Source organism: Martes martes, assembly GCF_963455335.1.
Source record: "Martes martes genome assembly, chromosome: 7".
Classification (NCBI taxonomy): Eukaryota; Metazoa; Chordata; class Mammalia; order Carnivora; family Mustelidae; genus Martes; species Martes martes.
The window spans coordinates 3,650,668-3,674,140 of NC_137894.1; the positions used below are offsets into that span (position 1 = coordinate 3,650,668).

The window sequence follows — 23,473 nt, forward strand, 5'->3', positions numbered from 1 at the left end:
ACCTAACTACCATAATGAATGCTGCATATTAAGAAAAACCATAAGAAGGTTATACATTTGGTTGTCTAATAATCTTGGATTTGATATGAACCAACACATATTCCTTGTTGTCATTGACAGAACCCCAGTTTGTATGTACATTATTCACATTCCTCTCTGTTGTGTTTGGGGGAAAAAAAAGACATTTTAGCCTTTTTTAAGGTTATTGATTTAATTTCATGTTATTTGGTTGCATGAAGTTGCCCTTAACCACTAAGGATTATCAAGATTTTTGCACAGACTTATACATGTCTAGGATCCTTTTATCAAGGCAGTTATGTTCATCATTCTCCTGCCTTTACTCCACTATCACCAGACACTCCATTAAATATAAATTAGCACTTTTTAAAAATGACCACTCAACATAATGCTTACGGGATTTCCTCTCTGTGACAGAACCCAGGAACCAGTTCCTAAACACATAATGTTGGCACATTGAAGATGAAATTAAATTGTCCTTCAGTTTTGAGGCCATGTGTAAAGTTTAATCACATTGTAAAATATCTACTCCGTATTAGAAATAGCTAGTCGACAGCTTATACTTCTCAAAACTCATATTGTTACGTACACAAACTCAGTTTTTATATGTGAAGTTAGTGAGTCTTTTGTGTTATTCCAAAATAAAGGCAATGATTTATTTTTTCCCCAATGCCAATACAATTTGAGCTAATCACTCAAGGTGGATAATTTACATTTTAAAGCTGGAATCAGCAGTAGCCCTATGGGAAACCAGACCAAGCATTGACTTTTAAATGAACCATTGTTTTCTTTTGGAACTAGAATTAGAATAGTTGATATTCATCCACAAACCATTATTATGTGTACATTATTGTTGCTATTGTGATAATAGAGAATTTTATTTATTTTTATGCCAGCTTATATTGTGAGAACACATTTAGTCAGTTTGGGTTTTATCAATCCTGTTATGCTTGTCCTTGGAACATCTTTCGCGTATTCGAGGTTTGTAGTTGAAAAGTTTACTGTAAAAAAAAAAAATCAAAAACAAAAAAATGTATTGTTTTTACAGAATAAATTTATTGGAATGTGTACTGGGAGTAAGATTTGAGGTTGTAAACAACGAAGTTAGTGTAATTTGGCTTCATCTATGTAATGTGAGGTATTAATGTAATTCATATATTAAAGCAAAAATTGTTAACAGCAAGTTGACAATAGAATCAAGTGCAGGTGAGGGTTTTCTTTTCCTTTCCTTTTCTTTTCTTTTCTTTTTTTTTGCACACTGTCTGGGTGTTAAGTTTCTTGTAAACGTGGAGGAGGGAGAGGAATGGCTACATGATTGCTTGCACGTCTCAGATAATATTTACCAGCTCAGTGGACCCTAAATTCGCACACTTGACATTATCCATGCATTGATTTGGACTCCCATTTCTTTTTTGTTTTCTTACTGTGGTGAAGAACTAATAAATAACAGTGAAGAGAAAATGTGAGCTGTTCTGAAAGCCTGAGGCCATTGAGGACAGAGATGGTGCTGGTGCTGGTGGCAGCGCGCCCAAGTGGATGGAAAGCACCAGTCTGCTTACGCCTCTAGGGCGCACGGATTTTTAGTTTGCTTCTCTCGCTTAACAAATACCAATTTTTCCCTCTATACTCATAATTCCAAATATGAAAGATTCATTAGAAGATAAAAGGGATGCCAATCCAGTTCTTTCTCCCTTAGAAGTACTTTTTAGTTTTGAGTGCTGTAATTTAATTTTAAATTAACAAAATTTAATTAATTCATCAGAAGTCCTCTTCATTGCTCACACTAAAACATAAGGAGAATGTAGATGACATTTTGAATTGGAACATGTAACTGACAGATTTTTAAAATAAAAACCCTAGAGACTACGAAACTGTTTCTGAAAAAAAAAATACAAAATGTTTCCAGTTTAATAAGATTTGTTTTCATAAAAGGCCAAAAAAATTTATTAAAAATATACACAGAAATACAATAGAAATATTTCCAGTCACCGATAAAATCAGTATTCATTAAGAGTAAAGATAAAGTTATCGATCTCTCCTTAGCTATTTAGGCTCACAAAAAAATTTTAGTAAAAGCAATTTTTAAAACAGCAGTGAATATAATAGACTTTCCTTGGGAAAACATTTTCAAATAACATTTTAAAATACTGTGATGATTTGCTTTTTATATTGAGGTTAATGACGCATATATGTCTTATATGCAAAAAGTATCTCTCCAGTATGTATTTGTTGTTTTGAATTTTTTAATATGCGTAGGCCATATTCACTTTTGAATAGTTTCATTTTCATTCTCACTATTGTAGGAGCTAAATTGTAATTGTTTACAGTTATATTTAATATGTGCAAACAGTATGGAAATAGATGGTCAAGTTTATTCACAGATAATTTTGAATATATTTCTTTAAGCAAACCGTTTCTCAACTTCACTTTTCCTTCAAAGAAAGAAAATTTTACCCACACAAAACGATATGAGAGCTCACATACAGTGCAGAACAAGAATTTATGTATTCTTAAGTATTCCTGTATGAAAAGGGAGTGAAATGGGACAAAATATCAGTACCAGGATAACAAAAGTCAGTGATCTAGCGAGGAAGAACATGAAACAGTATTTTTATTCAACTTTTTCATCTGCCTTTGTTTTTATAAAGAACTCTGGTTTGTAGATACAACGATAGGCCAAGAGTTGAGGAAGAACTCCATATGCTATGTTTAATGCTAGAAAAAGGGTTTTCGCTTCTTCGGGGACTCTGTAGACATAAGCAGTTCTAGCATGAAGAGAAGCACCGATGTGAGAAAACTGAGCCTGTTGCATTTAAAAAAAAAAAGGGGGGGGGGTAGGTAAGCATGAATTCTGTGTTCAGTTGGATTCACAATGTGTTCTGGGTGATTCATTCAGACCCTGCTTCCTGTGCCCTCAAAACCAGTACTCAAGCAATCCATAGTCTTCAGTATTTCATTGAATTTAGGGCCAGTCTTAACATAACTGTTCAAATAAAGTAAACCTTCCTTAGCGAGGCTTTATCATGCCGGCTGTTTATTCACCCATCCAGTGCCCCTTACCAAACATCAGTGGCTCAGTTTAAAAGAAAAATTGAGCAAAATCTCGGTGGTTTTTTTTTTTTTTTTTCTAATTTGCATTCTGGAGATCTATATAGGCCGTCACTTGTGGCTTACTAAATGTGTTCCAATAAAGATGAAGAAAGTACAGAGTTTACAAAGTGGAAATATTTTTAATACAGCTATTTAAAGAGAAGCACTGAGGACCTCGGCGTCCTAAATCAGTCTTTGACCTGTTCGCTGCAACAAGAGCTCAGAGCCCTTTGTTATATATTTTTTGTTTGTTTCTTCAAGCACCGGTTTTTTATGCAACTTTAAAAATACTAGTATGTAGGGTTGTCACCAACTTGGATGGGGGTAGGACTGTGGTTGCTCTTTATAAAATGGCAAATGTACCTGCCGGCAACCTTTTCAAGTCGAAGTCTAGTTTATTTAGAAGTAGATCCGGTCCCGGTCAGCATCATCTGGGCTAGAGCTTCCGGTTCGTACGTACATACTTGTTATAAATGTGCATTCAGGATGTATCTTTTTTGATACTTTTCGTAAGCACAGGGGAAAACTGTATCAGAAAAGGCTTCCAGTGAGGATTTCTCAGGGTTCTCATATCGCTACAGAATGCAACCCTGGAGTGTGCGTTTTCACATCTCACTGAAATCTAAACTGTATGTGAATAAAGGATTGGAAATTAAATATATCCAAGTGATGGATTATTAGTTCATCAGGATCAAAGTGAAGAGAGAAGATATTATAATCCAAAGAAGTCACAGAAGAATAATAAGAATGAAAAACTAAATAATTTGCTTCAAACACGTATGAGTTACCTTACACTTCCTTCCGTATGAGATCAGTCTATTCTGCTATGTGGTTCACAGATAAAAGTGTTCCTTAGCACCTGACTCTATCGTGGGAAGAAAAGGACGCGCTTTCATCGGCGGCATGTGTATGGATTTCTATCCGTGACGGGTGCTTTAACAGGCTACATTTTTACAAATTACTGGTACATGCTAGGGACCTCACAGTACAGTTTTGCTACTCTCTGGAGATAAGAAATTAGTGTGGTGTGTTACCAAGGACGAACACAGAAACTGTGTCCACCCCTGCGTTATGACCCAGGAGGCTCTGGGAGGGCTCGGCCCCCAAGCACACGTCCCCCAGGCAGATGCCCAGACGGCACCCCGCAGATGGTAAGCATTCCACCTCCGGGCCCTGAAGACACAAGACCTTGCGAGTTAAGGGCACTGGAGCGGCTGCCCGAAGAAGCCGCTCTTGGGCAGTTCTAGGAACACAGACCAGGAGCTTGGCCCCTGTTGCTGTTTTTCTCTAGGGCCTCTTTTGAGTAACACTGTTTTTCTGAATAATATAACCAAACTTCCGGACTAGAGGCCAGATACGAATCTTGATCTTCAGAAATGTGGGTTTGGCGTCTCTGTCTTTAAAGACGCTTGTACACATGACAAAAATCACCAGGTTTGGGGAAATGCCAACCATCCTTTGAGAGATTAATAGGAGCAATCATGCCGACTTGCACAGGGAAACCTGCAGGAGAAGTCAGTGAATTCCGTAGGCTCTTTCCCTGCACTCCCCAGTGCAGTTAATACCTCATTTTCAAAAGCAGCAAAATCATGGCAACATTACAAAATGGTCATGTCCTTAGATTAGATTGTAAGCCCACCGGGCAGGTACCGTGTCTAATGTTTCGTGCGGCACCCCTCGCATTGTTAGAGCTCAATAAACATTAAACAACAATGGTCTTGTGACTGTCAAAATACAAAAAGGTTCTACAAAGCACTTCTCTATTTTTATACCTATTTCGGTAGGCCTGTCTTCTCCAGAATTATTAACCGAGGGGTACAGATCTACGTTCCTAATGCAGAGAGGCGGCTGCAGGTGAGAAGCCTGGGGCCCGTAACCCGCGGTTTCTGGCACTGCCTGCAGCTCTAACAGGTGTGTCTGCAGTGGCCACACCTCCCTCTGAGTAAGCCCCCAACCACGGCTTCCTTCCAGCACCTGTGCTGTCCCCTTTCCAGAGTTCCGAAGTTTAAGAAAACCTCGATCTCCCCGGAGCACGGTTTCCTCCCCGAGCACACAGCTGCTGAGGGCCTGCACAGGCGTCCTGCGTGATGCTGCTCCCAGCACATGAGGCCTGCCGACGGCAGGGCCGAGAGCGCAGCCTGGCACCTGCTGGCTCTGGGCTCCGTGTGGCTGAGCTGTCACCCAGGCTCACAGGTACAACTTGTGGAGCCCAGACATTTCTGCCAAATTCAGTGATGTGACATTGAGCCCCTAATCTTTCTTGCCATTCTAAACCTGCTTTCACCTCAAGTACATTTCAAAGATAGGCTTTGATCCTTTTTTTAGTGGATGGTTAGAATGGAAAATGAGGCAAAAAAAAAAAAAAGGCAAAGAATGGTTAAATTTTAATAACTCCCTTTTCTTATATTTAGAGACAACATGGAAAGGATGACTAAAAGTCATGATCTTGAATGCAGAAAGGAGAGGTGAAAGTTATCCTGTATCCACATAAGTATCATAGGCCAAAACTGATGTGAGTCCTGGGACAACAGCCAGGCTATTTGGCCAATACAAATATGAATAGTTAATCCAGAACTATGTCATTTTTTAGGGTTTTCTGTGCAGCACAGTCCAGGGGTTAAGAACATTGCATCTGAACCAGACGGCCAGTGTCCGATCCCAGCTCCACCAGCAGCATGACCTTGGGTTAGGTATGTAACCTTTTTGGCTTCCTCATCTAGAAAAGTCGGATAATAATGGAGCCTACCTCATAGGGGTTGCTATGCCCGCTCAATGAGCTGATCTTTGTGGAGTGCTTAGGACAGTGCCAAGAGAATCACCTGTTCGTGGTCTGGCATTCTCCTTTGCTGACAACTCAGGTGGGCTCTTCTTTTTTAGATCCCCTTGCTGACCTTTTGACGATTTCAAGACAGTCTGACTCTAATCTTAATGCTAAATAAAGATGTTTACCGATGAATTACACTGGAAGCAAACTATTAAATTAGAATTTGCATTAGTATTCCCAATTATCCATGTTCTTCTGAAATCTTCCAGGTTTTTCCTAATGGTTTCCATAAGGGAAAAACATAAAATTCCCCTTCAGTAGGGTCAACTCTACAACCAGATTCTCCACAGATAAGCTTCTAGACCCGTCTGTGAGAAAGGACACAGCACCCGCTGTAGCCAGGGAGGGCGAGTGAGCAGCGAGTGGGAAGGGGCACCGACCGCCCCACCCAAGGGGGCACTGTTCCTGCTTCCCGGGCTGTAGGTGTCCCTGGACGGGCGGCGGGCTCCCTGCCAAAACCCACTGGGAGTCCATCCCAAATCTCTCTCCCAGTCCCTCTGATCTTTAGGTAATAACATCTTTTACACATGGCTTCAGATGAATGAGTCTTTGAGCGACACAGCGCGCTTCCTCTCCAGACTCCTGTTGGGAATCTTAAACCAACAACAAGAACAGCAACAAAGACCCACGGCGCTTTCTGTGCCAGGCCCTGGTCTAAGCCTTGTGCACAGAGGCCCTCTTTCAGTCCCCTCCCAGCGGCTTTAGCAGAAAGCTCCTATATTATCCTCACTTTCACAGCAGAGGAATCCAAGGTCGCCAAGGTCAGGAGCTCCCCAGGGATAGGCTGAGACACGACACAGTCTCTCCAGAGATTGTGCTCTTAACCATACTGACTAGATTGTTTTCTTCTAATGCTCAGTGATATTTTAGCAGAGAAAAATTCTTCAGTTGCTAGAAGGTACTAATAATAAGTGGATCTAAGCAATCTGGAATACTTTTCAAACTAGACTTGAACTTCAATCCTACAATAAGAATTTTATAGGAAAAGACACTTGAGTTATGAATAAGTCCCCACTGGTTCTTTGGTGTAAAATGTGACCTGGTTTTAATTTAATTTGATTTTCTTTTACTTTTTCGTAAGATTTTATTTATTTATTTGACACAGAGAGAGAGAGAGATCACAAGTAGGCAGAGAGAGAGGGAGAGGCAGGCTCCCTGCTGAGCAGAGAGCCCGATGCGGGGCTCGATCCCAGGACTCTGGGATCATGACCTGAGCCGAAGGCAGAGGCTTTAACCCACTGAGCCACCCAGGTGCCGTTTCTTTTGCTTTTTGATTTATGTTTTTGATTTTTAAAGACTGCAGATTTTACAGATTCCTACAGGATCTGAAATCAGGGACCCCCAAAGGACTTAACATGTTTTTTCCACTGACTTGTACTGATCTAGAAATTTTTCACTTTTTTTCCTATTAAATCAGAGTCTTAGGAGTCCACTAGGCCTTTCAAGAAATGCAAACTTTGATAAAATTAGTGGGATCGTGAGTGCATAAAGCTTCTAAACAAGGAATGTGGCAGTTTTAGTAGGCGAGGGATGCGAGTTGGGTTATGGAGGGTGTTTTCTGTGATCAGTGCATCAGATGCCCTCCCAAGACAAGAATTCGTTTTGTAAGCAAGTATTGGCTAGGCCGAAAACCAGTTACATAACATTCTCATCGCGGGCACTTTGTTTCCAGGGTGATTTATAACTTTTCCTTTGGCTAAACTCTGGAGTAGCTAGATACTAAGGCCCAGTGCAGAGTCATGGGATGGTCGGACACCCAGTTCTCAGACGACGCCATTTCTGGGTGGGGAGACACCTGCTCCTGGCACTTGCAGGATCTAGTCTGTAGCCTCCGGCTACCTTGTCGCACTGGGCTGTGGTGGACAAGCCGAAGAGTTCCTGCGAGGCCCGGGCTCTGGCTGAAGCCGCTAGAGCTACTGCCCAGAGCTGTCTGCCGGCCCCCTGGCCTTCGCAGGAGCGCCGGGCCAGAGCTGCCGGGGCTGGCTGCAAGCCTAGCCCTCACCAGCAGCTACAGTCCCGGGTTCGTCTCAGTGCTGTCGCTTCAAGCACGCCCCCCGGCCCCCAAGGTGTGACCTTCCCAAGCCTCCTGACTGCCCCCTGTCCACCTGACTGGGTCCAACAGTGGCCTCACTCTTGTTAGCCTCCTCGACGGGGACGGTCCGGGTTCTGCAGCGGGGCCTGCTACGGGGCAGACGCAGGTCCCCAGGCATGGAGAGGGGCCGTGACTGTCAACTCCGAGCAAGCTAATCCTTGAGGAAGGGGCCGGTAAGAGTGAGGCTGGTGGGAGTCCCTCTCTCCTGGGCGGCACAGGAGAATGAGGCCGGGAAGGCAGAAGCCAAGGTTTACTCTGCCCTGTGACCTGCTGCAGCTCCGAAGCGCCCTCCCGGCCTAACGCGGCCTAACCCGGCCTACCCCGGCACTCGTGGCCCCATTCCTGCGTCCCTGCCTCCCATCCCCGGGGACTCCCCGGCTCCTCTGTGCCCATACAAGGTCTGGCTTTGTGCCAATGGGTAGGACTCCACCGTGGCTAACGTCTGCGTAAGAGGAAGGATACGGGTGGAGAAGAACGTGGGCACTGGGGTCAGACGGGACTCCAGGTCCCTGTTCTGCCATTTAGTAACTGTGACCCCAGGCAGGAAACAAGCGGCCCTGAGCCTCCGCGTTCTTACCTCTAAGTGAGGCTTTCAACACCAACAGAACCGCAGGGCTTGTGCCGTGTGCATCACTCCGAGCCTCCTGGGGCGCACAGGAAGGCCACAGGACCTGCTTCCCTTGCAGTCATGTTGATGCCAGGCCCGGCTCCTGAAAACACCCCCCATGCCCACTGCCCGAGCAGGAAGGAAGACTTGACTGTGCTGAGCCACTGAGTATTTGCTATGCCAGCAGGGCACACAGCCCGGCCTCACCCAGACGAGTGAGCAGAGTACTTGGCCTGCTTTGCCTCCCACCAAGTAAGGAGACGAGCGCGCGGACCACCGCGGGGCCAGGAGCTGTAAGCAGCGGGTGTGCGACTACTCCGGAGACACAACTAACTGCACCTCGTGACCTGCTACACAACTAACTGCACCTCGTGACCTGCTACACGTAGGGGTGAGGGCGTGGCAAGGGTTGTTTGAGGGATGGGGGACGTGGGGGATAAGGCGTAGGGAAGTTCAGGAGTGCTGTTTTAGACACCAATTCCAAGACAGCCAAGTGAAAAGCCTGAGTTTAGGATTCGGTCTAGGAGTCTGGGAGCAGCTTGGCCTAAAGACAGAAAATTAGAAGTCAGCTTATAGGGGCGCCTGGGTGGCTCAGTCTGTTAAGCATCTGCCTTCAGCTCAGGTCATGATCGCGGGGTCCTGGGATCGAGCCCCGCATCAGGCTCTGCTCAGTGGGGAGCCCGCTTCTCCCTCTGCCCACCACTCTCCCTGCTTGTGCTCGCTCACTCTCTCTCTGACGAATAAATAAATACAATTTTTAAAAAGTCAGCTTAGAGTTGGTATTGAAAGATACTGGCCTGAGGAATCGGCTGTTCCGAGGCCTGCAAAGAGAAAATAGTAGTTCTCTTCCGTCTTAAGTCCTTCAAGGAAAGGACAGGAACCCTTACTTCCAGACGCTGTGCCAACTTTTTTGATACTAATATTCTAATTCTGCAATTGAGAATTACCTCAGACTGGAAGGATTTAGCTCAAAGTGTTAACCCCTGACTACCACAGCTGTTTTCCAGCCTGTAAGCGCCAGGGCGTTATGCTGCCGTCCCACACCATGACCATGACTGACTGTATGTGCTGACACTTTCCAGATGAGCCTCATTCTGCTCGAAAAGAGCAAGATGCAAGAGTGACTCTACAAGGTAGATTCATTTGTTTCTTTTTTATTTGTAGTGAGAAGGGAGGAAAGATGAAATTACTGAATAATTTTCTTCCCTGTTCACAAGATCAGTTAGTCTTGCCAGCTGTTACCTTGTAAAAATGTTCTCTGAGTAAGAATGCACTTCCATAGATAATTTTATTTCCAGTTCAATGAAGTAAGCATTCACTGAACGCCCGTTAAGTGTTCCGTGCTAAGAGGCCAGGGGCTGGACTGAGTAGTAGGGGGGAAGGAGAGGCATGACTGGGAGCAGAATGTTCTCCAACCCAGTTTCCCTGGCTCAGTGCGGGGTAGCACAACAGAATTCTGACATGTTTGGTGTGAGATAGACACCTTCAAGGTGACAGCTCTCCATTCTTGTTAGTAGCCATGGTGTTCAGAGACGGGGAAACCGCCCCAGGGAACCAGCAGGACTGGGCGTGTGACCTGGGACAGATCGCTAACCTCCCTGGGCCTCAGCTTCCTCACCTGTACAGCCGGGTGACACACTGCCACATGGTTATAGCGCGATCTGAATGAAATGCATATGCAGAAACTCCTCCCAAGGCACTGGGGAACCGAAGGGGACGCATCTAGGACCTGCTTCCCACCCACCTGAAACACCAACCAGAGATGTTTCTCGGATTCCCGACAAGGACAGCCAGACCCCCAACGGACGCTGTGAACAGAGCGTATGTTTAGTACCTGAGCTAGACCTCCAGCGTGCATCAGTGTGATGTCGGGCATCCAGGAGCATCCAGGAACCACCAAGCCATAGAGCGCAATCACGAAGTAAGGGACAGAGTAGAACAGATACGCCAGCATCTGCATCGAACAGAGAAATAACATCGTCAGCAACTTCACAGTCAGCCCCGCCTCACGAAAAGCACAAAAGATGAGCGTTTTTTATCTCTGAGAATATTCACTCCCGTTTCCTACATGGGTCCCTGTGTTCCCATTCTTAAAGAACCGAACACCCATGTTAGAAAGACCATGGGCTTCATAACTACTTGACCTGGATTTTGGGATAAGCAGCGGGATCCTTTAGGTAGGGCTCTTGAAATTGCGTGTAAAATCGGCAGAGCTCAGCCGGGCAATCCAAAGCAATCTGGGAACAAAAACAAATTCATTACATAGTTGCAATCACGTTTGCTGGGAGGGCTTAAGTTTCCAGGTTCAGCCACAGGCCGTTTTAACGGCATACGGTAGAAGCTCATCAGTAGCAGGGGAAAGAAAAGCCATGGTCTGCAGATCTGCTCCGAGGAGACGAAGAGGTTAACGGTGGAGCAGGAAATACCTGATGCCCTATCCCTGCGTACTCCGTCAGTGCCTGGACTCCCACTGGCCAAAACACCGCTCCCGCCAGATGACCACTTTCACTTTTTCCGGGAAGAAATAACTAGCCAGCTGTTCTGTGCAGGAAGAAAAGGACATTGCTAGCCCAAACTCCACTCACTGTGCTTCACGGAATTTAAAACACAGCCGCCTCCGCTCTGCAGCGCCTCACAGAGCACATGGCCTCCGGGGGCAGTAAAGGGTGATCTGAAAGCAGGGACCTGTGCGAAGCCACGTCCCGTGTCCGCCTTGAGAGGGAGCAGAGCAGAATTGGTCGCAGCAGACTCCTGGCCACGGAAGACACCGTCTCTCTGGCACATCACCAGGTCCCCTCTGAGTCACCTCCCTCCTGCATTGTTCGTGTCCTTGGTCATAAATGTCCTGCCTAGATGACATCTGTGAACACGGGCCAGTGGCAGAATGGGTACAAACAGGCCCAGGCAGGAAAGCCCATCTGCAAAAGTCCCGCCCCCACGCCCACATCTTCCTCGTGCACAGAGGAGCGGACACGGCTCTGCAGGGATACAGCCGGGGCTCATTTTTGTTGTTGCTCTTCTCTTCTCTTTAGGACAGGAAACTAACCAAGGAACAGTTTTAAGGTCGCCTGGCTAGCTCCGTTGGTAGCATGTGCGACTGCTGATCTCGAGGGCCTGGGTTCAAGCCCCATGTTGGGCGTGGAGATTAGTTAAGAAAAACAAAACAGTTTTACTGCTCTGTACTCTGAGCAAACCCTCCGGCCCTGCCTTCTCCTTTACGTCCCCTCCCTGTGCCACTCCTCCCATTAGCTGACTCGAGTCCTAGAAATTTCTAATGATCTACTGCTGGAGACCAGAGCTTCTTGCTCTGAACCCAGCCAGCCACACAGAGTGTATGGTTCAAGGACCCCAAGATAGTGGGTCAGGGGCTCACACTTGCCACTCGGCTCCCAGCTGTTGTGCAAGCCAGCAGGCTGAGAGCAGTCATTGTCACTGAAGCTGAGAATAATTACTCATATGATGCTGGCCGATGAAATTCGTTTCCACTAAGAACAAATCATGGCACTCCGCATTGCGAAGGATCATCCATCAATAAAGATCGTAATGAGTAACCCTATGTGGTGAACACTTACCACATATAAGGCCCTCTGTAAGTGTTTGATGTTTATTCTCTCATTTAATCTTCAAACCAGCGCTGTAAGGTAGGTGCTGTTACTTTACAGCGGAAGAAACTGAGGTCAGAGAGGTTAAGTCATTTTTCCAAGGCCACACAGCCGGTAAACAGCCAGGACCCTAACTCCTTGCCCTGGACCACTCCTCACTACCCTGTCCCTACTCCTGAGAACACAAGACAGGCTCTGTGCCAGTGTCACTGGCGTCTTCAGGTACCACCCTTCCCAAAGACAATGACATTTAAAGCAGAAACAGCAAAGAAACCAAAAGAATGAGACTCTACTAGCTCATTTTTCAGGCACCCTAACATCGGGGAAGGAAGAGACTTCTGGGCAGGCTTAGTCCAAGGAGGCAAAGGAGGTGCACGTGGCAGCCCAGTGCCCCCCAACCCCCGAAGGAGGAAGGCCGGAGGTCGACCTGGCGAGCGGGAGAGCGGCAGCAAGCCGGGCCGGGTTTTGTCGGGGCACTAGGAATCCTGATTAAATATGTTTTTCTTTAACGTTCCTGTGATCTGGTGCTCGCTTCGGCAGCACATATAATAACGTTCCTGTGATCTGTTATGCTTACCAGTCCTCTAAACAGACAAAATCCAGTTGCCAGGAGGAGACACACGACCAGCGTTAAATCAAACGGTCTTCTCATCAGGTCCTTCGCTTGGGCTTCGTGAATGACCTAAAATAAGAGTTCGTAACCAATGAGCAGGCCCAGAGCGCCGGAGAAGCATCAGAGATCTACGGACGCCTAAGTGCTCTGGTGCTGGATGGTGAGAGAATTCTCTGGATGGGGGATTTGCGTCATAAACCACTGGCCGCCCAACCTAGGAAAATCGTGTCCCGCCTCCTCTCTGCTTCTGCTCTGCTCGTGTGAAACGAGGAGATGGGGCGGGGCTGTCTTGAAGGGCCCTTCGCGCTCTATGATTCATTTTTTTTGTTTTTTGTTTTTTTTCTTGCAGTAACAGTTTTGTGATTATAAATGTAAGATACATTCATTTTAAAAGGTAAACCATAAACCCAGCACATTATTAGGAGCCACTCTGTGTTTCTGGAGATACCCGTCTACTTACCTATCTGATCTACATGTATTCTTTTTAACAAAATTATGACTTTATGTATAACCAATTTTGTATTTGTTCTTTTGACACGTAACATCTACCTATTTTACAAGCACTTTCCCACATTACTAAAACCTCTCCTGACACGTCGTGTCACGCGGAAGCACCACATTTCAGCCCTCCTCTCACTGTCAGACATTTGGGCATTTGCACCGATAATGTGATGACGAGCAATCCTGTATGAAAATCTTGACTGCATCTCTCCGACGACCATCTGAGGACAGGGCCCTCGATGTGGGATTACCGGGTAACGGGGTTAAATTTGCTAAGGCTGATGACAGCACCAAACTGCCTCACGGAGCGAGTGTGGATTTCTGTTCCTGTCCGTGCTGTGTGACGATGGCCATTTCTCCCTGGCCATCGCTGTGTTTGGACATTTACAAAATGATAATGAACAGTTTTCTGTGTCTCACGGCATGAGCGGTGTTGACACACTGATGCGGAGTCTTTGTTAAAAGCGGTGGAGCCCAAGGCCGTGGGTGCTTCCTGCTGTTTAACCACCACCTCATTCCTCAAAGGGATGTCAGTGTGTCACCCTGAGTGTGCACAGCAGGTGTCTAATTGTTTACAAATGAGGTTTATAAATTACAACGCATTTAATCAACTCCACTAAGTCTTATAGTCAACCGAATAATCAGGTTCTGAAGATCGCTAGTAATTCACATTCCGTGTATCGCTTTGCTTTAAGGATCTTGCTTAAGGGTCTAATACCTTATAAGAGGAAAAGAAACTTAGATGTCACTAGCTTAGAAGTGAAGACCTTAACGGAGTACCTGCCCGGCCAGCATTGCTTCACCTTGACCACCTTGGCCGTGAATGGAAGGGAAGTGTTTCAGAAAACATCCTGTAGCCAGTCTCCGGATGCCTGGATCCCTTGGTAAATTAGACCCTGTAGCTGTGTGTGCCGCCCTGCCCAGCAGGACCCCTGCAGCCTCCCCTTGGGGCAGTAAAGGCACTGGCTTCTCTGCAAGGAGTGCGCAGAGGCTCAAACACCAGGCCTTTTAAGAGCCCCAGACAAACCACACAGTCCACGCACTAAAAGGATCTGATGGGAACAGCCAGTGTGACAGGTGGCACAGGGAGTTCCAGAAAGCCCAGCCCGTCCGGCTGAAGCAGATGTGTTCAGACAGAAACAGACCATCTCTGCCACTGTAACTAAGGTGTGACAAGCGCACAGAATCGACACAGTCAAACAGACTGCCCCGGATGGTCCAGTGCACGGAGGCATAGTTCGAGCCAGTAGCCAGGAGATGTCGGTGAGCCCCGTGAGTTTGGGAACGGGTTACAGTTAACGTAATAAAATCACCTTTGAGGGATAATTATAATTTTCTGATGGCTGATTATAGATTCTGAAACCAGCCCAGACAGGAAGACAAGTATATGGTATGCTTAAGATAAAGGCAGGGCAAATGCGGGTTCCATACTTCCCTATTTAAAAGAAAGAAAAAAAGAGAGAAAGTCAAAAGTTTGCCAAAAAAGCATCTCTAAACACCGGTAACATTCAGGACACTCACCTCAAGTAATTTTAACACTGTGCTGTGGACCAGACAATATTCTTTATGAGACCAAATACAGGTCAATTTAAAACTACAAGGTGCTCCTTACCAGCATGTCCTAGCTACCGTATCTTTTAAAGAATATTTAATATAAGGCCCTGATTGTTTACACACATTAAACGATAACCTCTTTCACGTTAGCTTTTGAGAGCCTTAATACTCAAATACATTTATCAAATGTGTCAAGAGTTACGTATGATGTAAGAAATATTTGCACACTGCAGGTAGCCACAGACACAAATACCCCCTCTAAATCCTAAATTTCAGGAGTTGCTGATTGTCTCATCGATCAGTGTACACTCCTGAAAGTTGCTCAAAAGCATTTCTTAACAGGTGAGATGACGGAGGGGAAAAGGAAGAATTCAGCATACCGCTATCTGGTAAGCTTGGAATAACAACCAAGACAGCTTCTCTGTCTATGAACATTGTTTCAGAAGAGGAGAATGAATTTTAAGGTAAAGTTTCTTACCCACAATGTTTCCTGGCACGAAAACGACAATGCTCATGATAATAGATCCAACCCAATAGAGGCCAATGGTTCTATAACTCTCCCTGCAACGAAAAAATCTTGGCTTAGTGCACTCGAGTTAGGATACAATTAGCAAAAAATGACCCACGTGATTAGCATTATCCTAATTAGTGAAGTGTATGAATCGCAGCTTACTGAATTGATAGTAATCAGTCAACCCTGAGGGGCCCTAGTGGTCAAATTTCATCCTCATCTGTGATACCACAGAACCCTATTTGTGTCCTTTTGAATAGGAAGTACGCTTCTGCCCTGATCACCTGTGAAACTACAACACAGTCGGTCACCGTCCAGGGAGGCCTGCGTTTCACTGTGTCCCGTGACGCTCACGGCAGGGAAGGAAAAAGAAGGTTCGAGACAGAAAGGAAATCGGACCCATGCTTTAAGGCATTGTAAGTATGAGTAACGGGATGTTAAGTGGACTTTCCCTGGTGTCCGCAGGGAGATTCCCTGAAGGGGGGCAGAGGGGGCCACACTGCACTTTCTGCCCTGCCCCATGCCCCAAGCCAAGGGCTGCCACTTCCCAAGAGGCCAGTTCACGACGGCTGGGACTGTCAGCAGGACCGGCGAGAACCTTCCCAGCAGAGATTCTGTAATGGAGCCAAAGAAGCCCTGACCCACTCCTGGCCACCTCCAAGCAGAGCCCAGGCATTCTCAGAAATACCTGATGTGCGCCCTGGAGGCTTGGGAACGTTCGTGAAGAGACAGGCTGGGACCTGGAAGAGCCCCAGAATGACTAGAGCTGTCCCTGAGCTCACGACTGAGGGCGCAGAGGTTTGGGGCAGGCGGTGGGTCGAGGTGAATTTCCACCTCGTCTGGGCAAGAATCCATCATTTTCCCCAACCTGGAGCCGCAGGGAGGCCTGGGAAGGTAGCCGGGCTTGAGAGGATCCTGCCCCAAAGGGTACACGCTCTTGGGGACAGGGACGCCAGCAGAAAGCAGCAATGGGCGTGCCCCCACGGGCAGGGAAGTCCCACGAATTCAGCCAGTGAGAGCACTGCTCACGTGACAGCTCTGTGCCATGCAGTGTCCTGGGCCGGGGTCTCTGAAGAGCGCACCTCCGTGCCCCACACGACAGGCCTGGCGTATCACAACCGAGGCCACGGATCCCCAGAAACCAGAAATCATCACGTAAGACTGCCCCTCGTGCCTCAGCTCCACATGCGTGAGCATGCGAGGAGCCCTCTGGAGACGAGACTGTCCTTCCAAGACAACAGTCAGAAGCGGAAGGGTCTGCCCAAGCTGTCCCCATGGCTGGGGATCATCCAAAGGGACACGTTCAAAGGCAACGGTGCCAAGGAAAGACCTTGTGTTGACTCCGTCTAGCCTGTGTCCCTGGAGCGTATCTCCCCATACCTGGGTACCTGTTCGTGCCTTTGCCCCGCCTGTGGTTTCCTTACACAAGCCCGTCTCGGCGGCTAAGCTGACACAGGGACACACAAGCGGACGGACGGACTTACTCCCACGCGATGGCCGCCACCATCACCAGATACATCAGATAATGAGCGGAGCCGTCCCAGTAGCAGATCATGTGCCCGTAGGCCGTGTTCAGATACGGCTCACCCTAAGGAGAGAGTCAGAGAGTGGTCGGCTTTCAGTCGGACGCAGACAGCCCCGCACACACCGGCCCGGACTCCCGAGGAGAGCGGAGCAGGGAGCTGGCTTGTGTTTGTCCGCAGTGATGAACCGAGGCCGAGTCCCAAACTTCACCCTGAAGCCGCCGTCGCTGGAGGTGCCCGTGGGATGGCCCTGAGCCTGCCTGGCCATCGTCTGACGCGTTGGGTGACGCGCGTGGGCGGTGACACAAGGCAGGTGACATCACGGGCAACCGTGGTAGCACAGCTAACTCACCGAAGCCGAGTCAGATCTGTGACCAGGTGCATTGGCTTTGGCCAGAGGGGCTGCAGAGGGGACCCTGCCCGCCCAGCCACCAGCTGCCCCGCGTCCCTCATCTGTGTGCCGATCCCCAGGCTCGTGGGGCTGAGGCTGCTCCGCACCCGGGCACTCAGACAGACAGACGGGCACCCCACCCCCCCTCAACCTTCCCAGCCATCCTATGGGACACACACAACTCAGTCCACTCTACACACGAGAAAACAGGGCTCCGAGGGGTGGTAGGACCGGCCTAAGGTCTCATGGCAGCACACCATCAAAAGCCACACTTCTGAGAAATTAATTTTATCAACGTGAGATTGTGGCATGCACTACGTTTCCCTCCTCCAGACGGCTCGCAGAAAGTCACGGTCTAATTCGCAGGGGGTTTTAGTGTCATTCTGACACCCCCTCGTTCTCCTTTCTCCTCTCCTCCACGTTCATGCTCTCCTGCCTTGTGTCCCCCCCGAGACACCCTCAGTCCTGTCTGCAGCAGCCAAGAGGGGGCCCCACTGAAGCCTCACGCTCCCGGGGCAGGGACAGCCCTGTCATCTGTCCCCACGAATCAGATGGAATGAAGACCGTGGAGGAAGTGGCAATAACACAGCAGCTGGACTTGTGTGTCCATGCCTGGCCCGTGTCCTCTCTCTCTGACGTGCTCTGGCTGGACAATCCAATCCAATGTCATGACTTCATTTCCCGCCGACACACCTGGCCCTCGGAGCCGGAGCTGGCCTCTCCCGGCAGCCGATGGGCGTCTTGAACTGGACGGCCCACGGGCCCTTCCAACTCCCTTGAACTCCTTTCACTCCTCAGCTGCTGCCCTCTGCCAAGCCCAGCACCAGCCTGCCCGGCTCAGAGCCCCAGGGCCAGCTCTGTCATTCCTCTCCTCTGCAGTCTGTGGGCAAGTGCGGTCAATTTTCTCTCTCTGAGCTCCCCACGGGCCACCCTCCCTCTCCGTACGGCCCCGTTCAAGCCCTCGGTGCCCCTCACGGAGCCAGTCCCACACGGTCTCTCTGCCCCCTCCTCTCCAATCCACCAGCCAAACGAAGGGTCATGGGGCCTGGTTCTTACCACGTCGCTCTTGTGCTCAAAAGCCTCCCGAGGCTGGGTGTCGCCTGCAGTCCCGGCCCTGCCTCCCCCATCCGGCAGCCGGGCGCCCAGAACCTGGCCCTGCAGACCTGCCCAGAGCAACACCCCCTCCCACCTTCTCACACCCTTTGTGTGTGCCTCACCGCTTGCCACCGTCACCAGCCCAACGTCTGCGCCCTTCAGCAGCCACCTCGTCCCCAAAACCTCCCCGTCCCGGACTCAGGAGGTCCCAAGCTCTCCAGCTCCTTCGCCTGCCTCTTGGCCTCACGAGCCGCTGAGTTCGGGGCTCTTCTGACCATGGCCTCCACTCGCTCCGGCCTTGGCCATCTTAGCGCTCCCCCTTCTCCCCAGCAAGACTTCAGGTACCGTGTACACTCCGAAGGCCCCCGAACCTCTCCGTCAGGAACGGTCCTCAGAGCTCGAGACCTCCAAAGCCCTGCCAACGGAGACATCTGCCGGGCTGTCCCTCCACCACCCGCAACGCGACATGTGCCCAGCTGAACCCCGCGTCATCCCCGCACACCTGCTCCCGGGCTGACCTGGGGAGACCCCTGCCGTTTCTCACCTCCAGGCTCTCGCTCAAGCCGTCCCTTCCCCTTGGAGGGCCTCCACCCGCCTCGTCCATCTGGAAAATGTTCACCCTCCAGTGTCATTGCCGTTTAAAACACTGCTGGAGCAGCGTCACTAAGTCAGCGGGGACTCCCCTGACTGCCTCCAGCCGCAGCTCCTCCCCGCGGGCAGACCTTGCGTTCTGGCCCTTGGCTTTGCTGGGCCTGCAGACGTGGTGCTGTTCACACGCTGCCGGTCTGCGGCAGCTCTGCGCCGCGAGTCTCTCGGGGCCGTTCCTCCGACGGCACTGGCCCGCTTTGTGTCTCTGGGTCACGGTCGGGTAATCCTGACGATATTTCAGACTTTTCCATTATTATATTTGCGATGGTGATCTGGACCGGTGACCTCTGATGTTACTACTGGGACCGTGTGGGCGCCCCACGCTCGACGGCGACTGTTGGGTGGGGTCTGACTGCTCTGCCTCCCTGCCGCCCGCCCTCTCTCTCCCTGTCCTCAGCGAACTTCACTGTTGTCGTATTCGAGGAAACTGTCACAGCCACCCCAACCTTCAGCAGCCACCATCCTGATCGGTCAACAGCCAGCGGCTTCACGGCAAAGACCCTCCACCAGCAAAAAGATGAGGACTTCCCGAAAGCTCAGATAATAGCAAGTTTTTAGCAAAAAATGTATTTCAATATTAAGGTATATACGGGTTTTAGACTGTAGATCTCACACTACAGCATCGTGTAAATATAACTTCTAGATGCACCAAGAAGCCAAAAACTTCACGTGGTTTGCTGTGCTGTGAAATGTGCTCTCTTGCGACCGTCTGGGACCAAACCCTCACTGTCTCCACGGTGGGCTCTGACTGCCCAACTCCTGTCTGTGGGACAGAATTCCCCCTGTAATCCCTCGGGTTTAATAACACCAGCATTTTCCCCAAAGCAGGAGGCAGGATGTCTTCTTCGACCGTCTCCCCATCACCCCCAACTTCTCCCTGAGTCCCATCTCCTCCAACCACTCAAAGCCTCTGGAATTCATCCCTCCTCCCCTCTCCTCTGCTTTGCTCTGCCTAAGCCATCCCCATACCCTTGCCGGCCCTGCAGAGCCTCCTGACTCGTGTCCCAGCTCCCAGCCCTGACAGTCCCCGTTAACCCCATCCTTCCCAGAGCTGACTGCATCGTTCCCTGACTTGAAATCTTCCCTCAAATGTGAGATAAAGTCCAAATTCCCTTTGCTTAACATACGAAGCTCCCCATTGTTTCAAACAGAGAAGACTGTCCTTTCCTGTGTGACCTTGAGTAAGTTACTTAACCTCTCGGGCTGGATTCATCACCCCACGAAACAAGGAAAGAGGACTAGCTCCCTCAAGGGCAGGTAGCCCTACAACACGATGACAGGGCGGGAAGGATCTTCAACACCACGTGGCTCCCTTCAGTGCCTCGGTGTTCTCTAACACATGTAGGAATGGCCTGGGCTTCTGGATGTGGTAATGTTTTAATAAGACACCAAACACTAAACGCCTTTAGAGTGTACCATTTATATTAAATAGAAGCAAAGGAGAAAGGTAGTGGACCAGGTGTGAGGGAGGAGGGATCAGACCCAACGCTGAAAAGAAGTGCCTCCCAGGATTTAATCCCAACTTTCTGCCTCACTCTCCACAGGAATAAACCACCTACGTCTGTGGCAGTAAATGAAGTACCACGGGTCCTACCCCCTTACACTAAATGCAGGCATCTCCTCTGTCATCTCTGAGCGACGGGACGTGGGCGGCCGACCCTTCGGCGTAAGGCTAAGGTCACAAAGCGATTCCCTACCTCTCTCAAGTAGTGCGTCATGAAGCCGTCAATGATTCCGTCCTGTTCCAGGCCTATGATGAGGCTCACCACGCTGGTGAATCCAAACACCGCATACACTAGGGCAAAGGAAGAAGCCGTTATTTATGTCTTTATCTCTCTGCCAAGTAAGCTCTACGCCCAGGGTGGGGCTTGAACCCAGAACCCCCGAGATCAAGAGTCAACACGCTCCATGCCTGAGCCAGCCAGGTGCCCCAAGAAAGAAATGGTTTAAAAAGCAGCAGCTCGGGAGGCAATGATGTAGAGCTTGGCAGTCACCGAAAACAGTGACTTGGGCTCCCTCTTTCCCAGAAGACACTGCGGGCACCGTCGAGGTGGACTAACAGAAGGACCCTCCTGCACAGAAGGACCCTCGCCCTTGTCATGGATCTCCATGTCGTTGCCAGAGTGCTCTCTGAGGGACACGCCCCGGGGGGACAGAATCACACACTCACCCACTAACTCTGTGCCACGGGAGCCTACCTGGCCACCCCGTCCACCCTCCACAACCTCCCAGTGGCTGCCGTGGGCCACACCCGCGTCCCCCTGCAGCCAGCTCGCCCGATGCTCGCCTGTTCCACACTGAAGAGCCTGAAGACCGACAGTGACCAACGGGCAAGTTGGAAGAAGAAAGGCCGGTGATTTTTAAAATGGGTACAAGACGGCACAGCGTCTCAAGAGACTCTCACTCAGGTTGTGAGAATCTCCTAAATGGCCCACGAGCTCCCAGCAGCCACCAGCTACGGAACGATGCCTTTTACACGGCAAAGGGTCAAACTTAGTGCGTGTTAGTTTATCAACAAGGCTGCATTTTCAAGCTGTATCCCATCAGAAGCCATGGGGCAGGCACGGGCAGGACAAGAATTTGAAGGTGGACAGAAGAACAGCCATGACAGAATCAACGGGAGGTCACTTCCCAGAGAAGGGGAGCTGGCCTCACCGAGTCCGCAGCCGCAGCCGCGGCGTCCGCACCCTCTCCAGGTTGCCAGGCCCACGCGTGCACCCTGCCCTGCAGACCCGGCCTCCCCGTGCCCTCCTGGGCCTGTGCTCCAGATCTTGCTGTCAGGATCAGCCACCAAATGTCCCCCAAAAAGAAAGCACTCCGCATCAGCTCACTGAGGCTGACAGGGGTGTCCTGTGCTGGGTCTGAGGCGACCAGCCCGGCCCCAAGGATGCAGTGTGCCCAGGCTGGACACAGACGAGACCAGAGGGCTGCGGGTGTCGGAGCAAGCGTGCTCAGCCCTGGGGGGCTGGGAGAGACCCAAGTCAACTAAGCGTGAACTCCACGGGGTGGGTGGGAAGACAGCAGCAGGAGACCACTCTGGAAAGCTGGGCTGGGGTCAGAGTGCAGGCAGGTGGTGTGCGGCAGGAGAAACGATGTGGGCCTTGAACTCGGGGCCAGCTCCTCTACCCCCTGGTTGTGCAACCTCAGACAAGTCACATCATTTACCCAAGCCTCGGGGTCTTTTACACGCAAGGTGGGAGAAATTCATTACTTACAATGCTTTCCCTCCCCACCTTTGCCAAGACCGCGGTGGGCAGAGAATATTCCCCATATGCCATTGATGATGGACGCAGCCACACGACTTGGTTTGGCCAGTGGAGTCTGCATGGAAGTGACAATGGCCACGTCCCCGTCTCCTCTGCCATGAGAAAGGCCCACCGTGGGGAGCTGCTGGTCCAAGAACAAGGAGACACGCGGGGCAGCTCCGGACGTGGCCCACAGCCTGACACACAGCAGTCCCAGCCAATGGGCAGCCCCATGAGCACGGACACTAAATGTTTACACCCAGGACTGGAAACACCGGGAGAGTCCGTCCATGGACGAATGGATGAAGAAGATACGTGTAAACACAACGGAGTATTACTGAGCCGTAAGAAAGGAGGAAGGAAGTCCTGCCGTTTCCAACACCCTGGTGGACTTGGAGGGCATCACGCTAAGGGAGACGAGTCAGCAGAGAAGGGCCGAGGCTGTATGGTCTCCCTCACGGACGCGGAACCCGAGCAAGCCGAGCTCACGGGAACAGAGGCTGGAACGGTGGCTGAGGGGCTGGCGAGGGGGCACACGGGGAGATGCTGGTCGAGGGGTACAGACCGACAGCGACAAGATGAGTAAGTGGTCAGTGCGGCGACGGTGGTGAACGAGACCGCACTGTACACTCAGTGTTCTCAGCACAGGCCATAGAAGGTAATGATGTGACGTGAGGGACCCTACGGTGAACGACCTTGTCGGGGTCACCGTCTCACAGTGTAGCCATGTGTCACACCATCCCAGGGTAGCCCTTACACCCGCCCAGTGTCGGACGTCAAGTGTGTCTCAGCAAAGCGGCGGAAACATGGGGGACGTCTGTTGCTGCTGCAGGACACCGAGGTCTGGGGGGTCTGACCCGCAGCCTCACCAGCGCAGACACGGAACCAGTGAAGGCCCAGCCCAGCTCCCAGAAGGGGAAGCGCTCAAAGGCGGGGACGGCTCTGCAGGCGCAAGGAAAAGTCTGGCTTCCGGGGTCAGAGACAGTCTCACTGCATGACCTTGACCACTCTATGACCTTGACCACCTGTCTCAGTGGCCCCGAGCCAGCTTCTTCATCTGTAAGTGGAAAGGACTTGTTGCGAGGATTAAATAAGCTAATACGGCCCCAGCGCCCCCAGCGCCCAGCGGGGGCCACACCAGGCACATAGTAAGTGCTTG

The 23,473-nt window shown here is 50.0% G+C and overlaps 2 protein-coding genes across 2 annotated transcripts in view; one reads left to right on the forward strand and one right to left on the reverse strand.

Moving 5' to 3' along the window:
* Window positions 1–2,425, forward strand: part of HDGFL3 (HDGF like 3) — a 75,431-nt gene extending 73,006 nt beyond the window's left edge. The window contains exon 6 of the mRNA XM_080809281.1: window positions 1–2,425. Within this exon, the coding sequence (XP_080665407.1) occupies window positions 1–6 (6 nt within the window). The 3' untranslated portion in view covers window positions 7–2,425.
* The window catches only part of TM6SF1 (transmembrane 6 superfamily member 1), a 27,191-nt gene continuing 5,613 nt past the window's right edge, over window positions 1,896–23,473 (reverse strand). The window contains exons 3-10 of the mRNA XM_080809280.1: window positions 20,767–20,864; window positions 16,897–17,000; window positions 15,380–15,462; window positions 14,661–14,782; window positions 12,811–12,915; window positions 10,776–10,868; window positions 10,466–10,585; window positions 1,896–2,821 (exon numbers count right to left, since the gene is read on the reverse strand). Of these exons, the coding sequence (XP_080665406.1) occupies window positions 2,630–2,821; window positions 10,466–10,585; window positions 10,776–10,868; window positions 12,811–12,915; window positions 14,661–14,782; window positions 15,380–15,462; window positions 16,897–17,000; window positions 20,767–20,864 (917 nt within the window). The 3' untranslated portion in view covers window positions 1,896–2,629. The remainder of the gene's footprint in view (window positions 2,822–10,465; window positions 10,586–10,775; window positions 10,869–12,810; window positions 12,916–14,660; window positions 14,783–15,379; window positions 15,463–16,896; window positions 17,001–20,766; window positions 20,865–23,473) is intronic.